The sequence below is a fragment of the Artemia franciscana genome, unplaced genomic scaffold (genome assembly GCF_032884065.1).
Source record: "Artemia franciscana unplaced genomic scaffold, ASM3288406v1 PGA_scaffold_58, whole genome shotgun sequence".
NCBI classification, from domain to species: domain Eukaryota; kingdom Metazoa; phylum Arthropoda; class Branchiopoda; order Anostraca; family Artemiidae; genus Artemia; species Artemia franciscana.
The window spans coordinates 153,079-172,205 of NW_027062698.1; the positions used below are offsets into that span (position 1 = coordinate 153,079).

At 35.6% G+C, this 19,127-nt stretch overlaps 2 protein-coding genes across 2 annotated transcripts in view; both read left to right on the plus strand.

Moving 5' to 3' along the window:
• LOC136042056 (thiamine transporter 1-like) overlaps positions 1-10,645 on the plus strand; it is a 46,582-nt gene extending 35,937 nt beyond the window's left edge. The window contains exons 7-8 of the mRNA XM_065726921.1: positions 5,070-5,211; positions 6,794-10,645. Of these exons, the coding sequence (XP_065582993.1) occupies positions 5,070-5,211; positions 6,794-6,919 (268 nt within the window). The 3' untranslated portion in view covers positions 6,920-10,645. The remainder of the gene's footprint in view (positions 1-5,069; positions 5,212-6,793) is intronic.
• A 7,119-nt stretch (positions 10,646-17,764) lies between these two features.
• On the plus strand, positions 17,765-18,181 carry LOC136042043 (uncharacterized). Its single transcript, XM_065726903.1, has one exon. It carries the CDS (start codon positions 17,765-17,767, stop codon positions 18,179-18,181), a length of 417 nt encoding a protein of 138 aa, XP_065582975.1.
• Positions 18,182-19,127: the final 946 nt, after the last annotated feature.

Genomic DNA, 19,127 nt, shown 5'->3' on the forward strand with positions numbered 1-19,127 from the left:
ATTGGTACTGCATTATCAATGAAAATATGTCGTGTGTGCCTTCAGTGGGACCCTAATGCATTAACCTCTGCAAAATTGGTCCCAGCACGGCTGCTGGAAAGTTTTTCCCGGCAAGTTTATTAAATCTAAGAATTTCACAAGTCTAATTGTTGGAGTGCCCGCCTGTGTGGACGGAGATAACCTTAGACTCCCTCTTTCTCCCAGAAAAAGACAAAAAACAGGCAAAAGATGCAATATTCAAAAACATTTGGAAAAACTAACACTTTTCAGACAAAAAAAATCTTTTTTTGTACTTCATCCATCCTTCCACCACATGGGAAACTGTTTTCAGGGCCGTACTCCCCCGACCAAGACAACCTATCGATAAATACAACATTCCTTTCAACAAAATTCTAAAGTTGGTAGATAGATTATAATTTTTGGCCGGCAATTAATACTGGTTAAAGCAACAGACCAATGTCCGGAAAAATTTGGAATTCTTACCAAGCATAAGTACAAAGGGTCTTTAAACCAATTCTCATTGTTTTATGCATTTGATTTATTTTATTTGGATAATAATTTTGATTATTTACTGTATATGAGAATAAATAAGTGATTCAAGAAAACGTAGAGTGTCAACGTTTTTGTGTCAATTTTTTGAAATTAAAATACAAAAACGGTGCTTTTCAAAATTTAGATGAGGCAACCAGCCTTTCCCTGCCCCTCCTCTAATTGACATCCCTGGAAAGCCACGGATAAATCCTATCAGTAAACCCTTTATAGTAACTGAAACACATTCTGGCAAGTTTGGCAATGTAGTTTGGGTATTTAGGTGACTCATTTTACTTTTATAAGCAAAATTTGTATAAGAATTTGAATGATTCTTTAAATTACCTGAAGTCAAAATATGATAAAAAAGGACTTTTATAAGTTAATGGATACGGATTAGCGCAACAATGGAAGCCTTCTGTCGTAATTTAATTACCAAGGACATTAAAGTAGAACAGGTTTTAGCCCTCTTGCCCCATATTAGGTGTAGTCGCACTTGAAAGCCAAGATTTTTGAATATTTTCCTTTTGGTTGTATCGAAATCATAAGTTTCTAGGGCAGCACCACATCTTCGTCAGTTTTGCTCCATTAAACCGTGGAATTAAATCAGCAAAACTAATGCTTTAAATCTGACCGGGATATTCGAACTAAAAAATTCAAACATTAGCAATCTAGTGGTTCTCAAAGACAACTACACCTCTAAAGGAACTACATCGTAAGCTGTTTGGTGCCATCTGTTTTTAGCTTATTTTATAATGGTTTTCTCCTACGTTTCTTTTACTTAAATACGGAGCACACTACTACCGTAAACTGCATAACTTTAAATGGAGGTCTTTCTTACTAAAAACAGATTCCCCGATCTTTCTTAATTTTTTAAGATATGCATGGTTGCGCCTGCATCGAATTACCATATTTAAAATCTGATTTCATTTTCAGTTGCCTTTATATTTTGAAAGTGTTCCAATTATGTCTTAGTGCAGTTCGGGGCTTGAATGCCTTTAATAGTTTTTGCTCTAAAACTTAAGTCTTGCCAAGTTAATGTTCCCTCATTTATTTTTGAAATCTGCGTCAAGAATTTAAGGGCATAATTTCTGAAAGTGATATGGTGCTTTGGACAGGTATTAGGAGATAATCCTTCATGCCTCTCTTCTTCTCTTGTGCTTTGATAATGGTTTTGTGCATCCCATTTCGGAAGAATAAACTCATAAACCCATTTCGGAAGAATAAATAAACTCAGTGATATTTTTATTTAACGAATTGTGGCAAGTCTTTTGAGTATTTTCATAAATGTTTCTCAATTGATTAAATTCGGAATTATATAAAACAAAGTCTGCGTAATTTCAAACACTACTGTCACCTGATTCCAGTACCGACAGTAGATATTACGCGCGTCAATCCAGCAAATCCTCCGAATTCTCATGTGAATCAGACTGGTGATCAATTTGGTTAATGATCAATTGGGTTTCTACCACGTGAACTGGACCGAATCAAAAAATACAATTCAAAGATGGAAACACATCATTTTTGAGTTTAGTAATCCCAGTTTCGCCATCCTACAGCACCACCTAGTCATGTATCTTACTGCTGAACAAAAATTTAAGCAGATTCAAGGCTAAAATTTTCCAAATGCTGCGTATCGTCAATTGTAGTGTGGCATCCCAAGTATGTGGTGGGTATGATGGCAGGTGCTGATACAGTGCATGTTTTTTTTTTCTTAATCCGGTATTGTGTCTTAATGTGAAATCTTGATTCGGGTATTGTGGCAAGCCTATAAGAAAATGTTTACACATTTCTGGAATCATTTAATATGTCTTAAAGTGAAAAAGGTAATATTGTATTTGTTTTTGGCAATGCTGAAATGTTCAAGGCTAATATAGCACCTGAAGATGTCGGTTGATAGTAGCCAATCTTTTAAAAAAACTTTAAAAGTCTATCGGTAGACGATTTCCCCCTACTGTAGATTCTGAAACTAGGATATTTTAAAATATGCCCAAAATGGATGTGTCATCTGAAAAATTGTTTCTCATGTTAACTAGTGTATCTGAGATTACCAAGTGGACCAATATGCAATGTTCATCATTATTAGATTTGAAACTAAAAACAGAGAAATAACAATGATTCCAATTCTCAATCCCTTTTTGATAATTATTATTTTTGCTAAATCCCGGGGGTAGGAAACATGAAATTTGGTGACATAGAATTTATTAATCAGGCAGGAAGGATAGGCAGGGAGTAGGGCTCATGATGAATGAGAAAGCTGCTAATTCTTGTTTAGGTTGGAAAGGTATATTGTATTTTTATCACGAAATTTTAATGCCCAGACTGGTAGAAATAGGGATTTTACGATTAAAAATAGTTTTTAATCGTAAAATGACCCATAAATGAATATGGTATTCACATAATGGTAAAATAGCTAACCTTATTGACTATATTATTGTAAATCGAAGACTGGAAGGATTGATGCAAGATACTAGGGTATATAGGAGTGCTGTTATTGATGTTAAAAGTAAAGATCCCTGTCTAGTAGTGTCTAGGGTTAATTTAAAGCTGAAATCTAGGAAGTGTAACTTATTTCCAGGGAGCTATGATGTTGGTAGACTCCAGGACGAGAATTTGAGAGAAACTTTCCAAGAACAGTTGAATACTAAATTTTATAGTTTGAAATTTAACAACGTAGGAGATGGATGGAATAATTTTATGAAAATTGTGCGAAGTCGCTGATGGCGTCTTTGGAACGCTGCTAGGAATAGTAGTGAAAATAGAGGCGGGAAGGGACTTGTGCAAGAATTATCTGAGCGATAGATGATATGAAAATAAGGGAATGTAAAGGAAGTGGAGAAAGCATTAAAATATGAATTAAGGAGATTTTAATCGTGAATGACATTGACAATTATTTGGAAGATGCAGCCAGACAGCACAATATTAAAATATTGAAGGCTACTGTTATGAATTGAGTAATGAATTGAGTATGCTAATTAATTGAGAGGGAATAATCTATCTGGACTTGTTCCGGTCAACAAAAGGGATGGGACCACAGTTAGTGATAAGGAAAGAGTTAAAGAGAGATGGGCAGACCATTTTGAGAATGGACTAAACAGTTATAGGGTTAAAGGAAAAGATATAGAAGAGAATGAAAAGTTTGTGAGACTTTAAATGCAAGGAAAATTTATTTTGTGAGGGATAATTAGTGCCACCTCAGTAAAGATTAAAAGACAATATGACCTCAGTTGCTGATTGTGTGGCAAATGAGTTTCTGGAATATGTTGGTTAAGAGGTTCGAGATGGAATACTGAAGATGCCGAGATAGGATGATGAATATGATTTTTGAAAAAGGGGAAACATTTTAGGAACGGTAATAAAGTTGATAAGAGTGATTGTTGTAATTATAGAGCCATTAGCCTGATCTCCATAGGAAGCAAATAACTTAGTTGAATGATGCTTTTTTACTTAGAGATGCTGTAAATAAAGTTTTGAGAAAAAAACAGTGTGGTTTTAGGAAGGATAGAGGATGTGTCGACCAAATTCTCACTTTTATGTTAATAGTTGAGAAGTGCCTGAGTTGTCAAACGCCTTTGGTTCTCAGTTTTGTAGATTATGAGCAAGCGTTCGATTCTGTTGATTGAAGAACTTTAGCGAACGTCTAATCCATGTATGGTATAACAGACAAATACACTACAGTGATTTTCAGTGAGTGCTTCGGTTAAGGTACGAAATGAGGTTAGTAGCTGATTTCGTATTAAATCAGGAGTTAAGCAGGATTGAGAGATGCTGTAGACAAAGTTTTAAGAGAAGAACAGCGTGGTTTTAGGAAGGGTAGAGAATGTGTCGACCAAATTCTCACTTTTATGTTAATAATTGAGAAATGCCTGAGTTATCAAATGACTTAGTATTAAATCAGGAGTTTAGCAGGGTTGCATTCCATCTTCGTTTATGTTGATAAGTTTGATGGACTTCGTCCTAAGGAACGCAGCATAGACAATGAGAAAACACTGAATCAAATGGGAGGTAAAACTACCCTGTACTTAGATTATGATGATGATGTAAGCATCCTAGATGAAAATGTTAGGATAACGAATGAACCTTTAGAAGTTTTGCGAGTTCTTGATGCTTGAATATGTTCTAAAAGTAATGTTAGGAATAGTAAGTCACCTAGTGAGTTGTTTGCTTCGTTTACTCTTGCACGGTTACATGGAACTCTTCCAATTGTATTTCAGCCTCCTGTTTTTGTATCCGAAAGCTCTTTATATTACCTGCGATGTAGTGATAATCTAAGAGTCGTTGCCACGTCCTGCGTAAGGTCTGATTTTAGCCCTCTGGTTACTTCTTCAAGAGTTTGGAATACACTTCCAGCTGTTGCTCAGGGCTGCCATTCATTTGGCACATTCAAGGGTATGGTGGCTGATTTTTCAAAGGGTAAATTTTTGAGGGTAAACGTTAATTTTGGGGATGGGGCAAACCTCCTTATCCGTCAGGATCTCGCTGGGCTAGAGTTTGCTTCTCCATGGTAGTATGCGACGAACTTATTAGCCGTCTTTTTCTAGCTATGAGATTGCCAAAGATTTAAATATGCATTGTTATGGCCTGATTTTCGGTTTCAACACATTTCTTGCTTTGGTTCTGCAATCCATTTTGACAACTATTGTGGCCAGTGGAGTTGGTCTTGGTTTACCTCCAAGAGATCAAGTAAGTTTCTTGTATCTGAGCTTATCTAGTTTGATGTCTTTTTTTTCTTTTTTTTTTAACATAACATATGTCCCATCATTTTTTTTTTCGCTAATCAAACCTTTCGCGGTGACGAACTGTAAGTAAGGAGACTCTTGCAAATAATAACTAAAACTTTAAAAAGGGAGTTTTGTTACTATATAAATGAAAACGAATCGGATTTTTATGGTGGTTCCACTTAGAAAAATTTTATTTGGAATGTACCAAAAGTTACAAGCTACAGAGAATTTTCTTGATTTACGAGAAGGGTCAACTTAACCCCAGAAAGGCGAGTGATCTTAAGCTTGACGAAAATTATTTGATCAAATTCAATATATCAAGAAACTACTGTAGAGATTCAAGCTCCTGTCTATAAAAATCTTGAACTTTGGATTTTCTTGAGAAGGATGATCTCGGATGTGTGTTTAGTTGTTTGTTTTGTTTTCCCCAATGGTAATAATGGCCCTACGAAATCGGGAAAAACTTCATTAGGAATGAAAAAAACTAGAAAGTCCTTGTGCCCTTTTTAAGTATCAAAAAAGATTGTTCGCTAGCAAAGTGGCGTTTTCCAACTTTTTTTGGCGCAAAACGACAGTTTTGGCCCAAAAAGTTCCAAATAGCCAAAAAGGGAAAATTCTGAGATAGCCATTCGATCTAAAATTATCGAAAAACTATATAGTGAGTTTATGCCCAACTTTCCTTACTCTCCGTGAGTTTTCAGATAAATGTAGAAGGGTTGGGGTAGGGTGGGGGATAAAAAGTATTCCCTAATCCCCCTTGTTTCTCGGGTACTGCTAGAGAATCTCCTGGTGGGGGAGGGGGCAATTCTTACCAGGAGCTTTGTTTTCAACAATATTTAAATAGGAATATTTCTCATTTCCGCAGAAAAAAATGTAAAACGAATAATGAGATCTAAATAAATGAGTTTATGAAAAAAGGCGGAATATTATCTTACTTCAGTTGTAAGTGTTAAACCCTTTTTATTGTCAAAATACAATAATTGGTCAGTTTTTGCTCTCCAAATAATTAATGATTATTCTTTTATCAATATTATTCATCTTATTTAGTATATCACGCTTTTTTGACTTCCAGGATTTCTGTATGTATCCGAAAAAACAACGAATTTTAGTCGTGTAGACTATTGACTAGAACCCCCATTCTCTTTGCTCCGCTTGAAGCTGACGTGAATTTTCGGTTTTCAATTACGTCATTATTTGTTTTCACTTTCTCCTCCTCGTTCTTCTCTTTTTCTCTCTTTCCGTCTTCTCTTCCTTCTCTTCTATGTATCTATTTACTTCTACTTCTTTCGCCGTTCTTTTTGTCTCAAGTTTCTTAATTTTGATTCTTACGTGCAAAAATTATTTTCCGTCTAGAAAATGATTTTTCTTTTTTTATTTTATAATTTTTTTTTAAATATAATATAATATGAAAATATAAAATAGATATAAAGTTGAAAAATAAAATAATATATAATTGATGTAAAAAATTGTAATTAAAGAAAAAAACATTTTTTCTCATTTTTAAAACATTTAGAAAAAGTTTTTAATAATTATTTTTCTTTTAGTTTGTTGTATATGGAATCTACTTTTTTGTGTTGGCTGGAGTATTTACAACAATTGCAGCATATTCTTGTGGATACAGCACCTATAGGCAGAGTAGAAATGGAGGGAATACTGGTGTTGTAACTTAACAGATGGATTTGTTTATAGATTATTGAGTAGTTTCCTAATTGTATGTGATACAAATGTAGCCTTTTGCAAGCTAAAATAGAGCAATGCCTCGTTTTGATCGACATAATTCAACCTGTCATCAGCAGGGCCGGCTTTGACTAGACAGTCTATCATAGCCGTCGGAATATTCGAAGGCTGTCCAGTTATAGTGACCGTCCAATCATAGCCATCGGTTCAAGAAGGATCTGCCTATAAAAAATGCTGCTGGCAGGGTAAATGATGTCAATCAAGACGAGGCTTATCTCTGTTTTAGTTTGTTTTTTTGTTTTTTGTTTTTCTCAGTGTCAAAGTAATTCGTAGTGTCTTGAACTTTTTACGTTAATAAATAAACTCCCTAATAATTATCATTGCCCTGATTCTTAAAAAAAAGAAATATTGGCCTCTTAAAAGTAATTTGTCAAACACCAGAAAAAACGTGATCATGTTCAAAACATAGGTAAACATTTAAGGCACTATTAAACTTGTAAGAATGTAAGAAAGACTCATAGGTAAACACACTTAATGTATTTCTGGCAGTATGATTGGTACATTCTATCGAGGTCAGTAAAATGTATCCTTTGACACTTTTCTCTGTTCCTTTTTTGTTGTCTATTTAGGTAATTTGGTAAATGAATGGCTCAGTTATTGTCTCGGGTGATATTTTTTTTTCTTTATAGCGAGTGATTTATATTTAGAGTGGTTATAAAAAACTTAGATCTTTAATTAATGCTACGTTAAAGAAGAGATTTAAGAAAGGATCATTTTTTTTTTTATTGCGAGCGTTTTAGCATAGGAAGTGTAGAAATCTCTAGTCGTAAAAGGTCCATTTCTTGTTTGAAGCATGGAATATTAATGTGTCTTGCGCCATCTCGAACATTTCTGAATTTTGGACGAGGTCGCCGGGGTGAATGTATGTAGCAGTAGGAATAGTAATCTATTATCCCAAAAAAACAGAGACTAAATCAGTCGGTAGCATACCAAAATGGTCTTAAAACGTTAGTTCAAAATAAAATAGCTTAGAATTGGGTAGTTGTTTTTACCTTTTTTTTTTCTGAAAGAACATTCCATGTTGCCCTTTTCAATTGCTTTTTTTTCTTCCTTTAAACATCAATTTTAAAGCCAAATTGCTTCGTAATATTCAGTACACTACCAAGGGACAATGTTGCCTTTTGCTCCTTAGAGCCAATTTCTCTGTTGCTACATGCATTTCGTTTCCTGTCTATCTTTGTGTATTTGACATAGCAAAGAACTGGCCTTCTAAAAAGACATAGTTACTGAAACGTCGATTTAACCCCATCCGCGCCAGCAGTGGCTCTGGAAGATCTTTATCATTTTTTTTGCGGATGAACTATGACAGATTGCCAAAGATTGTCCTTTTTGGCGAACCATCTAGGGCCAAACGAAAAACATGTCGTCCCCGAACGGGGTGTGAAGCGGTCTTAAGAAAGGATTTAAAGCAAATTGGGACTTCTTGGGAAGAAGCTATTAAAGGGTTTAAAGAGGGAAGCTTTGAATAGATTGGGATGATGGAGCATGTGCGATTGTGTTGCCCTTAAGTGGCTTGGTGCTTGAGTTAGTTATTAGTAGCAATAGTACTCTTATCCGTGGCACAAAATGTATCCCTCGTCGATTTTTAGTGTCTTAAGATTGTTTTTTATTTTCTCTTACTGGTTCTTTGCATGGTTAAAAAAGATGATTCATATCGATTGACAGCTTGGTTTTTCAGGTGGATTTAAGCTGTTTTATCCTCTTTAGAATGGTTTAACCCCATCAACGGTGCAATAGTATGTTTAAAATATCTTTCGTTCTTTAATCAGCTGTTTTTCAGTTTGTTTTATATTCATTGCTTTACATAAACATGGCTGTGCTTTTTTTTTTTTTTTTCATTTTTCTTAAACGATTTTTCCCATCGCACACACTATAACTATCTAGTACTTCTGTGTTTCCCTCGAATATTTAGTGTCTTTTCAAGCTTGTAAAATGTGCTCCTCTGGTACCTTTATCTTAGCAAACGATTATCGATACAATAGTATTAATTGCTTGTTCAAGGTGGTTCACTAGGCCTTTGCGAAAAACTCTACTCAAATCTTACATTTAGACCCGACTTTCTTGTTACTTTTCTCTCACTACCCTCACTGTCCCCACTTTTGGCCTTTGTTTTGATTTGCTATTTTAACTTGCCAACTATTTAATTTGCCAACAAAGAATCCCTTGACAAACCTGTGACCATTGGCAACATTGGCAATTTAATTTACCAACAAAGAATCCCTTGACAAACCTGTGCCCATTGGCAACGGAAATTTATTACCTGCTTAAGAGTACAGAACGCTTGTCACTTATCTCTTTTTTAAGTGCTTTAAACTTATGAGGACTCTCTTTGAACTTAATATCCACTAGTTTTACTTCATTATCACTGCCATGTAGGGACGCTCATCATCGTGAAGTATTTAAGATTGGTTGAAATATTTGTATTTTTGAGAGGTGTGCATATTTAACTCTTTCAATGACTTAAACAGTAGTAGGCTGCATTTACTATTTATCTGTCGACTAAAGGGTCCATTAACATAAAATAATTTTACCTCCCCCCCCAAAAAAAAACACACACACACAAAACTACAAAGGGTCTTTCCTGATTCAGAACTCCATATGTAAATGGTAGAATGGAGTCACATTAGTGTTGAAACTTGTTTCGAATAATGTTTAGAGCACCTCAACGCTGTTCTCGAAATTTCCAATAATTTTTTCTTTTATATGCTGGCTATTGCTAATTATCAGTAGACAATCTGGTATTTTTAGGTTCACCGTTAAACTTGGGTGTCAGGGATACCTAAAGCTTGGTATAGTGTTATGTTCTTTCTTCAATTATTTGCTCCAGAAAATATTTTTGGGAGGGCTAAGTATTTTTGGATTCTGATCTTATGGGAGTAATTTGCACTGAATCTGCAGGTTCGACATTTTTCTGCATACTATATTATGCACTCAAACTCACATCTCACTGATTCATCCCGATAGGTACTAATCTGCGGGTTTTGAGTGGACAGGGCATTAAGCAAAGCTTGTTACAAGATATACAGTACGACCTTGCTCCCTTTAAGCCGCTACCGGGGAGTTAGGAGCAAAGGCCGGCTTATGCTGATACAATTCGTGTACATTTCACAAGAGACCGAATGTCTTTTTTCTTGCTTGCACAAGTTTTCAAAAGTCTTGTTAATTCTGTGAAGTATTTAAAAATACATAGTTAAACCTTGTTGTTCTTCTCATTCTCCTTTATTCTTCCCGTTCTCTTTTCTTTTTCATCGTTTTTTTTTTGTTCCTTCCCATGCAATGGCTAATTTTTTAGTATCCCAATGACTATCCAGGCTCTTGATAAAGATTTACTGAAAGCCAAATTCATTTTGTGACATACATTCAGCAAAAATAGAAATTCACCAAAAACTATAATAGATTTGCAATCCCTGATCATATGATAACAATATCCCTCCGGCAAGGGATTACCAAAAGTGCAATTAAGATAGTCCAAATCCAATTTTGATTTCACTTAAATATTATTTCGCTAATCTACATAGTTAGCGGAACGCTAGATTTTTAAAATCAAGATTGTCAGTATTTATTCCAAAGTGTTAATGGAAGTTTAATTTTTCATTTGTGAAGCTTGTGTTATTGTGTTTGTTATGTGTATTTTTTGCACAATAAACCTATTAAACGAATTTTGTTCTTATAAGTAGCAGTAGGTACGGTATTAAAAATATATTATACAACAATACAGTATTTTAATCCAGTCAAAAAAAAGGTTATTATATAATAAAGACGAAATAAGACCGAACATAACTTGCAATTATCTCAGACATCCTCAAAGGCCGTGTTCCAATTTGGGACCATCAGCCTTAAAACTGGGGATCGGAGAATCTGAGCTGGGTAGCACTGGAATAGCGAGGCAGCTTGTGTTCAAGCTTTAAGGAAATATTAACCGCTACTTTAAGAAAAGTAGGCCATGAAAAGCTGGTTGCTAACAAGCAGCAGTTCAATAGTCTAGATAGAATGATATCGAAAAATAAAATTTGATTTCGTTTGACCAATGATCAAACCGTCAGAACAGTAGAATTGTCTCTGAGAGACTAGCCTCAAAACATGGCAAATATAAGCATCATCAAGGGAATACTCATTGAAAAAAGCCAAAGAAATGGATTTCTCTCGTAAATACTGCCACAAGTCTTATCAGTGTGGAAAAGGGGACCTGCGAGTGCTGTGTTTGAAAACATGCACGATTAGTCTTTGTGGAGCTGTATGGCAAGATCAGCCGCGTAACTCCTACAAATCTTGGGTAACATATCAAACAGTTCGTGATAACGGACTGTAGTAAGGAGCGACCCGGCTCAATAGTAACCGAAACTCAAAAAATAAATTTGATACCAACAGTTACATCAAAAGAATCGCATTTTGACGCTGATTCTAAATATATAAGTTTCATTAAGTTTTAGTTTTACCCATCAAAAGTTACCAGCCTGAGAAAATTTGCCTTATTTTAGAAAATAGGTGGAAACACCCCCTAAAAGTCAAAGAATCTTAACGGGAGTCACACCATTAGATTCAGCATATCAGAGAACCCTACTGTAGAATTTTCAAGCTCCTCCTATCTACAAAAATGTTGAATTTTGTATTTTTTCCCAGAAGACCTATCATGGATGTGTTTTTTCCCAGGGGTGATCGTATCGACCCAGTGGTCCTAGAATATCGTGAGAGGGCTCATTCTAACGAAAATTAAAAGTTCCAGTGCCCTTTTTAAGCGACCAAAAAACAGGAGGGCACCTAGGCCCCCTCCCATGCTCACTTTTTCTCAAAGTCACTGGAACAAAATCTTGAGATAGCCATTTTGTTCAGCATACTCGAAAAACCTAATAATTATATCTTTTGGGACGACCTAATCCCCCACAGTCCCCGGGGGAGGGGCTGCAAATCACAAACTTTGACAATTGTTTACGTATAGTAATGGTTATTGGGACCTGTACATACGTTTTCAGGGGGACTTTTTCACGTCAGGCGAGGGGTTGGGGGTTGGGGATGGAATGGGTTACGTGGGAGGATCTTTCCATGGAAGAATTTATCATGAGGGAACAAAATTTCCATGAAGGGGCCGCAGGATTCTCTAGCATTATTTAAAAAAAAATGAGAAAATAAATAAAAACAAAGTTTTTTCAGGTGGAAGTAAGGAGCAGTATTAGAACCTAAAACGAACAGAAATTATTACGTATAGAAGGGGGCTCGCCTCCTCCGTATTTTTAATAATTTCAACTATTTGTTCTACGGACTTTGTGATCCAGGGGTCATTCTTAAAGAATTGGGACCGAATCGAATCTTTAATGTAGAGAGCGAGGTATTGACGAGGGGGAGAACCACCTCACGTATGTAATAAAAATATACAATTATAGAACTTCGTTACGTAAGTTAATTCGTAAGTTACATATATTTATTACTAATAAAAACGTTCGTAAAAAAATAAAAAGTTCTAGTTGTCTTTTTAAGTAACCAAAAATTGGAGTGCAACTAGGCCTCCTCCCCACCCTTTTTCTATCAAAATCGTCCGATCAAAACTATGAGAAAGCCATTTAGCCAAAAAAATATAATGCAAATTTTGTTTTAATTATTCATGTGCAGTGAGCCAAAATCAAAACATGCATTAATTAAAAAGCGTTCAGAGATTAAATAAGAAAAAATAATTTTTTTAACTGCAAGTAAGGAGCGACACCAAAACTTAAAACGAACAGAAATTATTCTGCATATGAAAGGGGTTGTCCCCTCTTCAACGCCTCGCTCTTTACGGTAAAGTTTTTTATTGTTTTAAAAAGTTGAGTTGTGAGAAAGAGTCAAACTTTAGCGTAAAGAGCGAGGCGTTGAGTAGGGGACAACCCCTTTCATATGCAGAATAATTTCTGTTCGTTTTAAGTTTTGATGTCGCTCCTTACTTGCAGTTAAAAAACTTGTTTTTTTATTTAATTAATTATAATAGGACAATCAGCTTCCACAACAAGGTCATCAGCATAACTAAATTGTTAATTCATTCAGGTGCTCAAGCCAGCTAGCACCAAGACACTTCCTAGGATCATCAGAACGAACCAAAAAAAGAAGAGCCGATAGTGCATGTGAACGACATTTACCGAAGAAAAGGGGGGTCTATTCTTAGAACCACAACAAATAACACAGCTCTGTCGTGTAAACAAAAAAAGCAGTTGCAAGTATGGTGGGGGAACACCACGATTCTTTAGAATAACAAAAGAGGACAGTGCTACCCCGCAAAAAAGTGATTTGCCTTATTCCAGGGGGGAGGGGAGGTTGCAAGTTTCCGGTTTAAGTTCTTTAACAATGGTGGTTTCAATTATGACTTGCAGTTTTTTTTTGTTGATAACTCGACACAGCTGAAGTATATTGTTGCATTCCTTGTTGGGTATGGTGGCAAAGGGGTAATCGCTAGAGTCAAAATTTACCACCCATTCTTCTTGGGGGAATGGCCAGTCAAAGGGTCTTACTTCAATCTCATATAGCCTTCCCTTTCTTGGAACATCATATGTTTTCTGTATATTTAATATAGTTTCTATTCCTGCAGATGATTTCTCTATCTAATCTTTATGTTTTTCAAGTTTTTGGATAAACTAATAAAAGATTCATCAAGAGGCATATATGTATACATTGATTTTATATGAAAACGAAATAGCTTAGATTCATTTGATATTTCGATATATATAAGTTTATTTTTAAGAATTCAGGGGTTTTATATAAGAATCTTGGAGATATAATAAAGGTTTTAGCGTGTTTGCTATCCGTTTTCCGATCTTTTCCGTTGGTGAATTAGTTTTCGATACTATAGGTCTCAGAGGAATATCTATTTTATGAATTTTTGCCCCCTGTCATATACGGAACAGTTTCTGTTCGATTTGGGTTTTGGTGTCGCTCCTAACTTTTGTTTAGCAGGGCTTGTTTGTTTTATTTAATTCCTTAATATTGGTAGCAATATCCGTTGTAAAAAATAATTGTTGAGAGTTTGTGTTATCATTGTCGTTGGAAGCATGAAATACCTCGGTAGTCTTTTGCTGGCTTTTTACCGTAAATACTTTAAAAACTATATCTCTTATCCTTAGCAATGTTAAACGATTTTGAGGTATTTAGCTTTTAGTTTTGAGAAAAAGGGATGTATATGGTCAAAAAACATCTCCTATCCTTAGCAGTGTTAGATGACTTCGAGATGGAGGAAGGTGGGAGGAAGAAGGCCCCTTAAATGTACACTCAATAGGGCTTAATGGAGTTTCCACACGTCCCATGAGCTATTAACCTTCTCCCAGTAATGGGTTAAATTGCATAGTGACACAAAATACCATCGTTGAAGGATCCTCTATAGGAGGACAACTGCGCAGGACGTAAGGTCTAGTTCTATGGACAACAGCCTCTGCAAAGGGCTGCCTCGACACTTTCGGGGCACCTGGAAGACTGGGGACCTTGCGGTCGACTCTATTCCCACTTGAAGAGTAGCATCCCTCTTGGAAATTATAGCCTGGTAAACGACACAGCATTTGCACGGAATTCTGATTGATGGATAATTCTTCGGAGCTTAGTCTGTTTTGACCGGTGTTTTCGGGCTGAAAAACCTCTTCCTAGCTAATGTATCTACTATGGCTTGCCTTTCCGTAGTAGCATAATATTTGTAGGCATGAATATATAATGAGTCGGAGGCAATAGGCTTGGGACTGTCTGTGTAAGATATCGAATCTTGTTGATAGAAGATCATCACCAAGTGCTAAAATAATGTTATGACCAAGATGGGCTCAGGATAGAACAAAGCCCCCATTCATACTGGAAGTCCCAGTGACTTCTTGCTGTCAGGTTCTAAGCCAGCTTAAGTGCTTTGGTGTAGACTTGAGAAGATCTGTTGATCCCCATTCTGTAGCGGTATCCGGGATCATTGCTTTTCCTGAAGCCAAAATAATTTCAATAATTTAAAGAACGTGAAAATTGGAACTTGAAATGTTACGACGTTAAAAAAGGACTATCGTATCGACATTTTGACTGACGAATTCAGATGATTCAAACTGGACTTATTAGGAGTTTCAGAGACTCATATTTCAGGGGCCGGAAGCATGAAATTAGGTAATATAGAATTTTTTTTACTCAAGCAGGAAGGATGGGGTACATAGACAGGGAGTAGGGCTCCTGAGGAATATTATTGGAAGCTGCTAAGTCTTGTTTAGGCTGAGAAGGTATTAACCATAGAATACTAATTGCTCATTTTATGACCAAAAAGTTCGGGGTATCAGTACATGCTCTTGTTGAACCGACTGACGGAGATATTAATGACTCAGATGAATTTTACTTTCAGTTACAGAAGCAAATAGACAGGGTCTCAGGTAGAAATACGGTGTTTTTATTAGGATATTTTAACGCTCAGGCTGGTAAAAATAGGCATAGATGTTATCCCAGCCTAGGTAAATTTGGTGTAGGAAAAGAAAACAGTAATGGCTACAGACCTTTGAAATCTTGTAGGTATAAGAATCTAGTTATAACGAATACGGCGTTTGGTCATAATGTGGCCCATAAGTTGACATGATATTTACGTAATGGTAAGGGAGCAAACCTCATTTATTATGTTATAATAAACCGAAGACTGGCCAGATCAGTACAAGATTAAATAAAAAAAAAACAATTTTTTTAAAACTGAAAGTTAGGAGCGACATTGAAACTCAAAACGGACAGAAATTATTCCGTATATGAAGTCCCCTCCTCAACGTCCCCCTCTTTACGCTAAAGTTTTTAATTGTTTTAAAAAGTAGAGCTGTGACAAAGAGTCAAACTTTAGCGTATAGAGCGGGACGTTGAGGAGGGAACAACCCCTTTCATATACAAAATAATTTCTGTTCGTTTTGTCTTTAAATGTCTTTAAAAAATTGTTTTATTTATTTAATTTCTGAACGTTTTTGAATTAATGTCTGGTTTGATTTTGGCTCACCGGATATGAATAATTAAAACAAATGCATATAATTTTTTTTGGCTAAATGGATTTCTCATAGTTTTGACTTGACGATTTTGATAAGAAAAAGGTGGGAGAGGAGGCCTAGTTGCCCTCCAATTTTGGGTTACTTGAAAATGCAACTAATCAAGCAACTTTACCAAGGTAAAGACCCTATTACGATAAGTGAAAACTCCGGTGTCTACAAAATTCCCTGCTCTCTGGTCTTTGCTACATCGGAAGAACTAATCAACGACTTACGGATAGATTAACTCAGCACTCTACCTCAATTAATAACACCCTTAAAAAGTGAAAAAAAAATTGACTCTGCCCTCTCAGAACACATATTTAATAATCCAGACAATGCTGTTTTATTTAACCAAGTTAGCCTAATTTTGCATGACAAATGTATTTTCCAACACTACAGAGAAGCTGTTGAAATTTATAAATACAAGCATTTAGGTCTAGCTTTGAACAGAGATTCATGTGATTTAAGAATAAATGAGTCGTATTTCGGTTTTCTCAAAAGAGTGGCCGATACTTTAGTAATCCCTGAAATAAACGTTGGACTATTTCCCCAATCACAAAATCAAACACATCATCAACCCCTTACATCACAAGGGTATCCGCAAGAAATGCAATGGTTTAAATCAGAAATCAGGTGACCTAGTTCTCCAATTTATTCAATTACTGCTTCGTTTGTTTGAGTGAATGAACTTTTTCTTTTATTTCTCAGTTGTTCGTTAGTATTCATCGTTGGCAGTTCAATTTTGTTTGGATTTTGTTCAAATCGCGGATATTGTCTAATAACTCACTTTATTGTTTGTTAAGTATTTGCTTTTAATTCTTTTAATTTTTGGTCTTTTATTGAATTTTATTTAATTTTCTGGTGTTTTTTTTCCCACTGGCTTTGTTGCACTTTCCGCACTTGTCTTTTGGTTTTTGTTTTTTCCTTGATCATATTATTTTGTTAGCGCTGAAGAAGAGAGGCGGTTGTTCTCTCGAAATATTCGCTTTCTGTGTTTTCTTCAGTATTTTCATTTGGCCTTTAAAACCCCAGTCTGGATTGTTTTCTTTCTTTAAGTAAAATATTGTACTAACATGTTAATGAATTGAGAGGGAGAAGTCAATCCGGATTTATCTCAGTTAAAGATAAGAACGGGACCACAATTAGTCATAAGGAAAGAATTAAAGAAAGATGGGCGCAACATTTTGAGAATGTCCTAAACCGAGATACAGTTGCATAAAAAGATATAGAGGATAATGGAAAAGTTTGTAATACCTTGGATGTGAAGGAAGATTTGTTTTGTGAGGAAGAATTAGCGACAGTGCTAAAAGTAAAACTAGAAAATAGTAAGGCCCAAGGTGCTGATAGTGTGGTACATGAGTCTCTTAAATATGGTAGCTCTGAGGTTAGAAATAAGTTACTGAAGATGATGAATATGACTTTTGAAAAAGGGGAAGCACCTAGCAATTTTAAGAAAACCTCAATCCACTATATAAGAAAGGTGATAAGAGTGCGTGTCGTAATTATCAAGGCATTAATCCGGTCTCTGTAGGTAGCAAATTACTAAGTAATATGATACTTTTTATACTGAGAGATGCTGTAGACAAAGTTTTAAGAGAAGAACAGTGAGGTCTTAGAAAATGTAGAGGATGTGTCGACCAAATTTTCACTTTTAGGTTAATAATTGAGAAGTGCCTTATTTGTCAAACATCCTTACTCCTCAGTTTTATAGATTATAAGCAAGCATTCGATTCTGTTGATAGAAGAGCTTTGGCAAAGGCCTTATCTTGGTATGGTGTACTAGACAAATACCTTAATGTGATTAATGGTATGTACAAGAATAACGCTGCTGCGGTTAAGGTAGGAAATGAGGTTAGCAGCTGGTTTCGTATTAATTCAGGAGTTAAGCAGGATTTTGTTCTATCTTCCTTTATTTGGATCATTTTGATGGACTTTGTCTTAAGGAGCACAAGAAAGTCAATGGAAGAACACGGAATCAAATGGGGAGGAAAAACTTTTCTGGACTTAGATTATGCTGATGATTTAAGCATCTCAGTTGAAAGAGTGAGCAAAATGAATGAACTTTTAGAGGTATTGCGAGTTCATGGTGTTGAAATTGGTTCGAGAACTGATGTTAGGAAAACTAAGTCACTAAGGCTGGGAATAAGTGAAGAGGATTTGAATAGATTGGGATGGAGGAGAGTGTGCTTAGCTCTGTTGGCTCCAGGTGGCTTGGTGACGTGGTGATTATTTAGTAATAGTAGTAGTATTTGGCACACCATATTTTCTTGAGCAGACTGATCCTTTCGGAAAGAACTTACAATGGGCTACATTTGTGGTGTGATATTTCCATTAGTTTTAAGTTCTGCAAAATCATTTCTTAATTTTGCTACGTGCAACTTAGTTGGGTCTGTGTTAACTTTTTTATGTTGAGATATCCTTTAGAATTGTTACTATTTTACAATCACAATTATCTTTGTCTATAACTACTACACTATTGCTTTTATCAGCTTTCGTTATTATTAGAGAATTTTTTTTTTTATCTTTTAAAATCTGTATATCCTTTTTTTTAAATATGTATAAAATTTTCAAAATATTCCCAAACCGTAGTCTTAGATCATCTACTTTATTAATATTTTTTGAAAACTTATAAATCCCTTTTTAAAAACTTATGAATCCCTATGTACCCCGTCCTTCCAACCTGAGAAAACAAACTCACGCTTCCTAACCTGGGGATATGAGTTTCTGAAACTCCTAATAAGTTCAGTTCAAATTGTCTGAATTCGTCAGTCAAAATGTCGATACGATAGTCCTTTTTTAACGTCGTAACATTCCAAGTTCCCATTTTCATGTTCTTTAAATCATTGAAATTATTTTGGCCTCAGGAAAAGCAATGATCCCGGATACCAGTGCAGGATGGGGATCAACAAATCTTCTCAAGTCTACACCGTAGCATTTAAGCCGGCTTAGAACCGGACAGCAAGAAGCCCCTTGGACCTCCAGTATGAATGGAGGCTTTGTTCAATCCTGTGTCTATTTTGGTCACAACATGGTTTTCAACACTTGGCGATGCTCTTCTATCAACAAGAGTCGATATTTTGGACAGACAGTCCCGAGCCTATTGCTTCCGACTCATTGTATATTCATGCCTACAAATATTATGCTACTACGGAGAGGCAACCCATAGTAGATA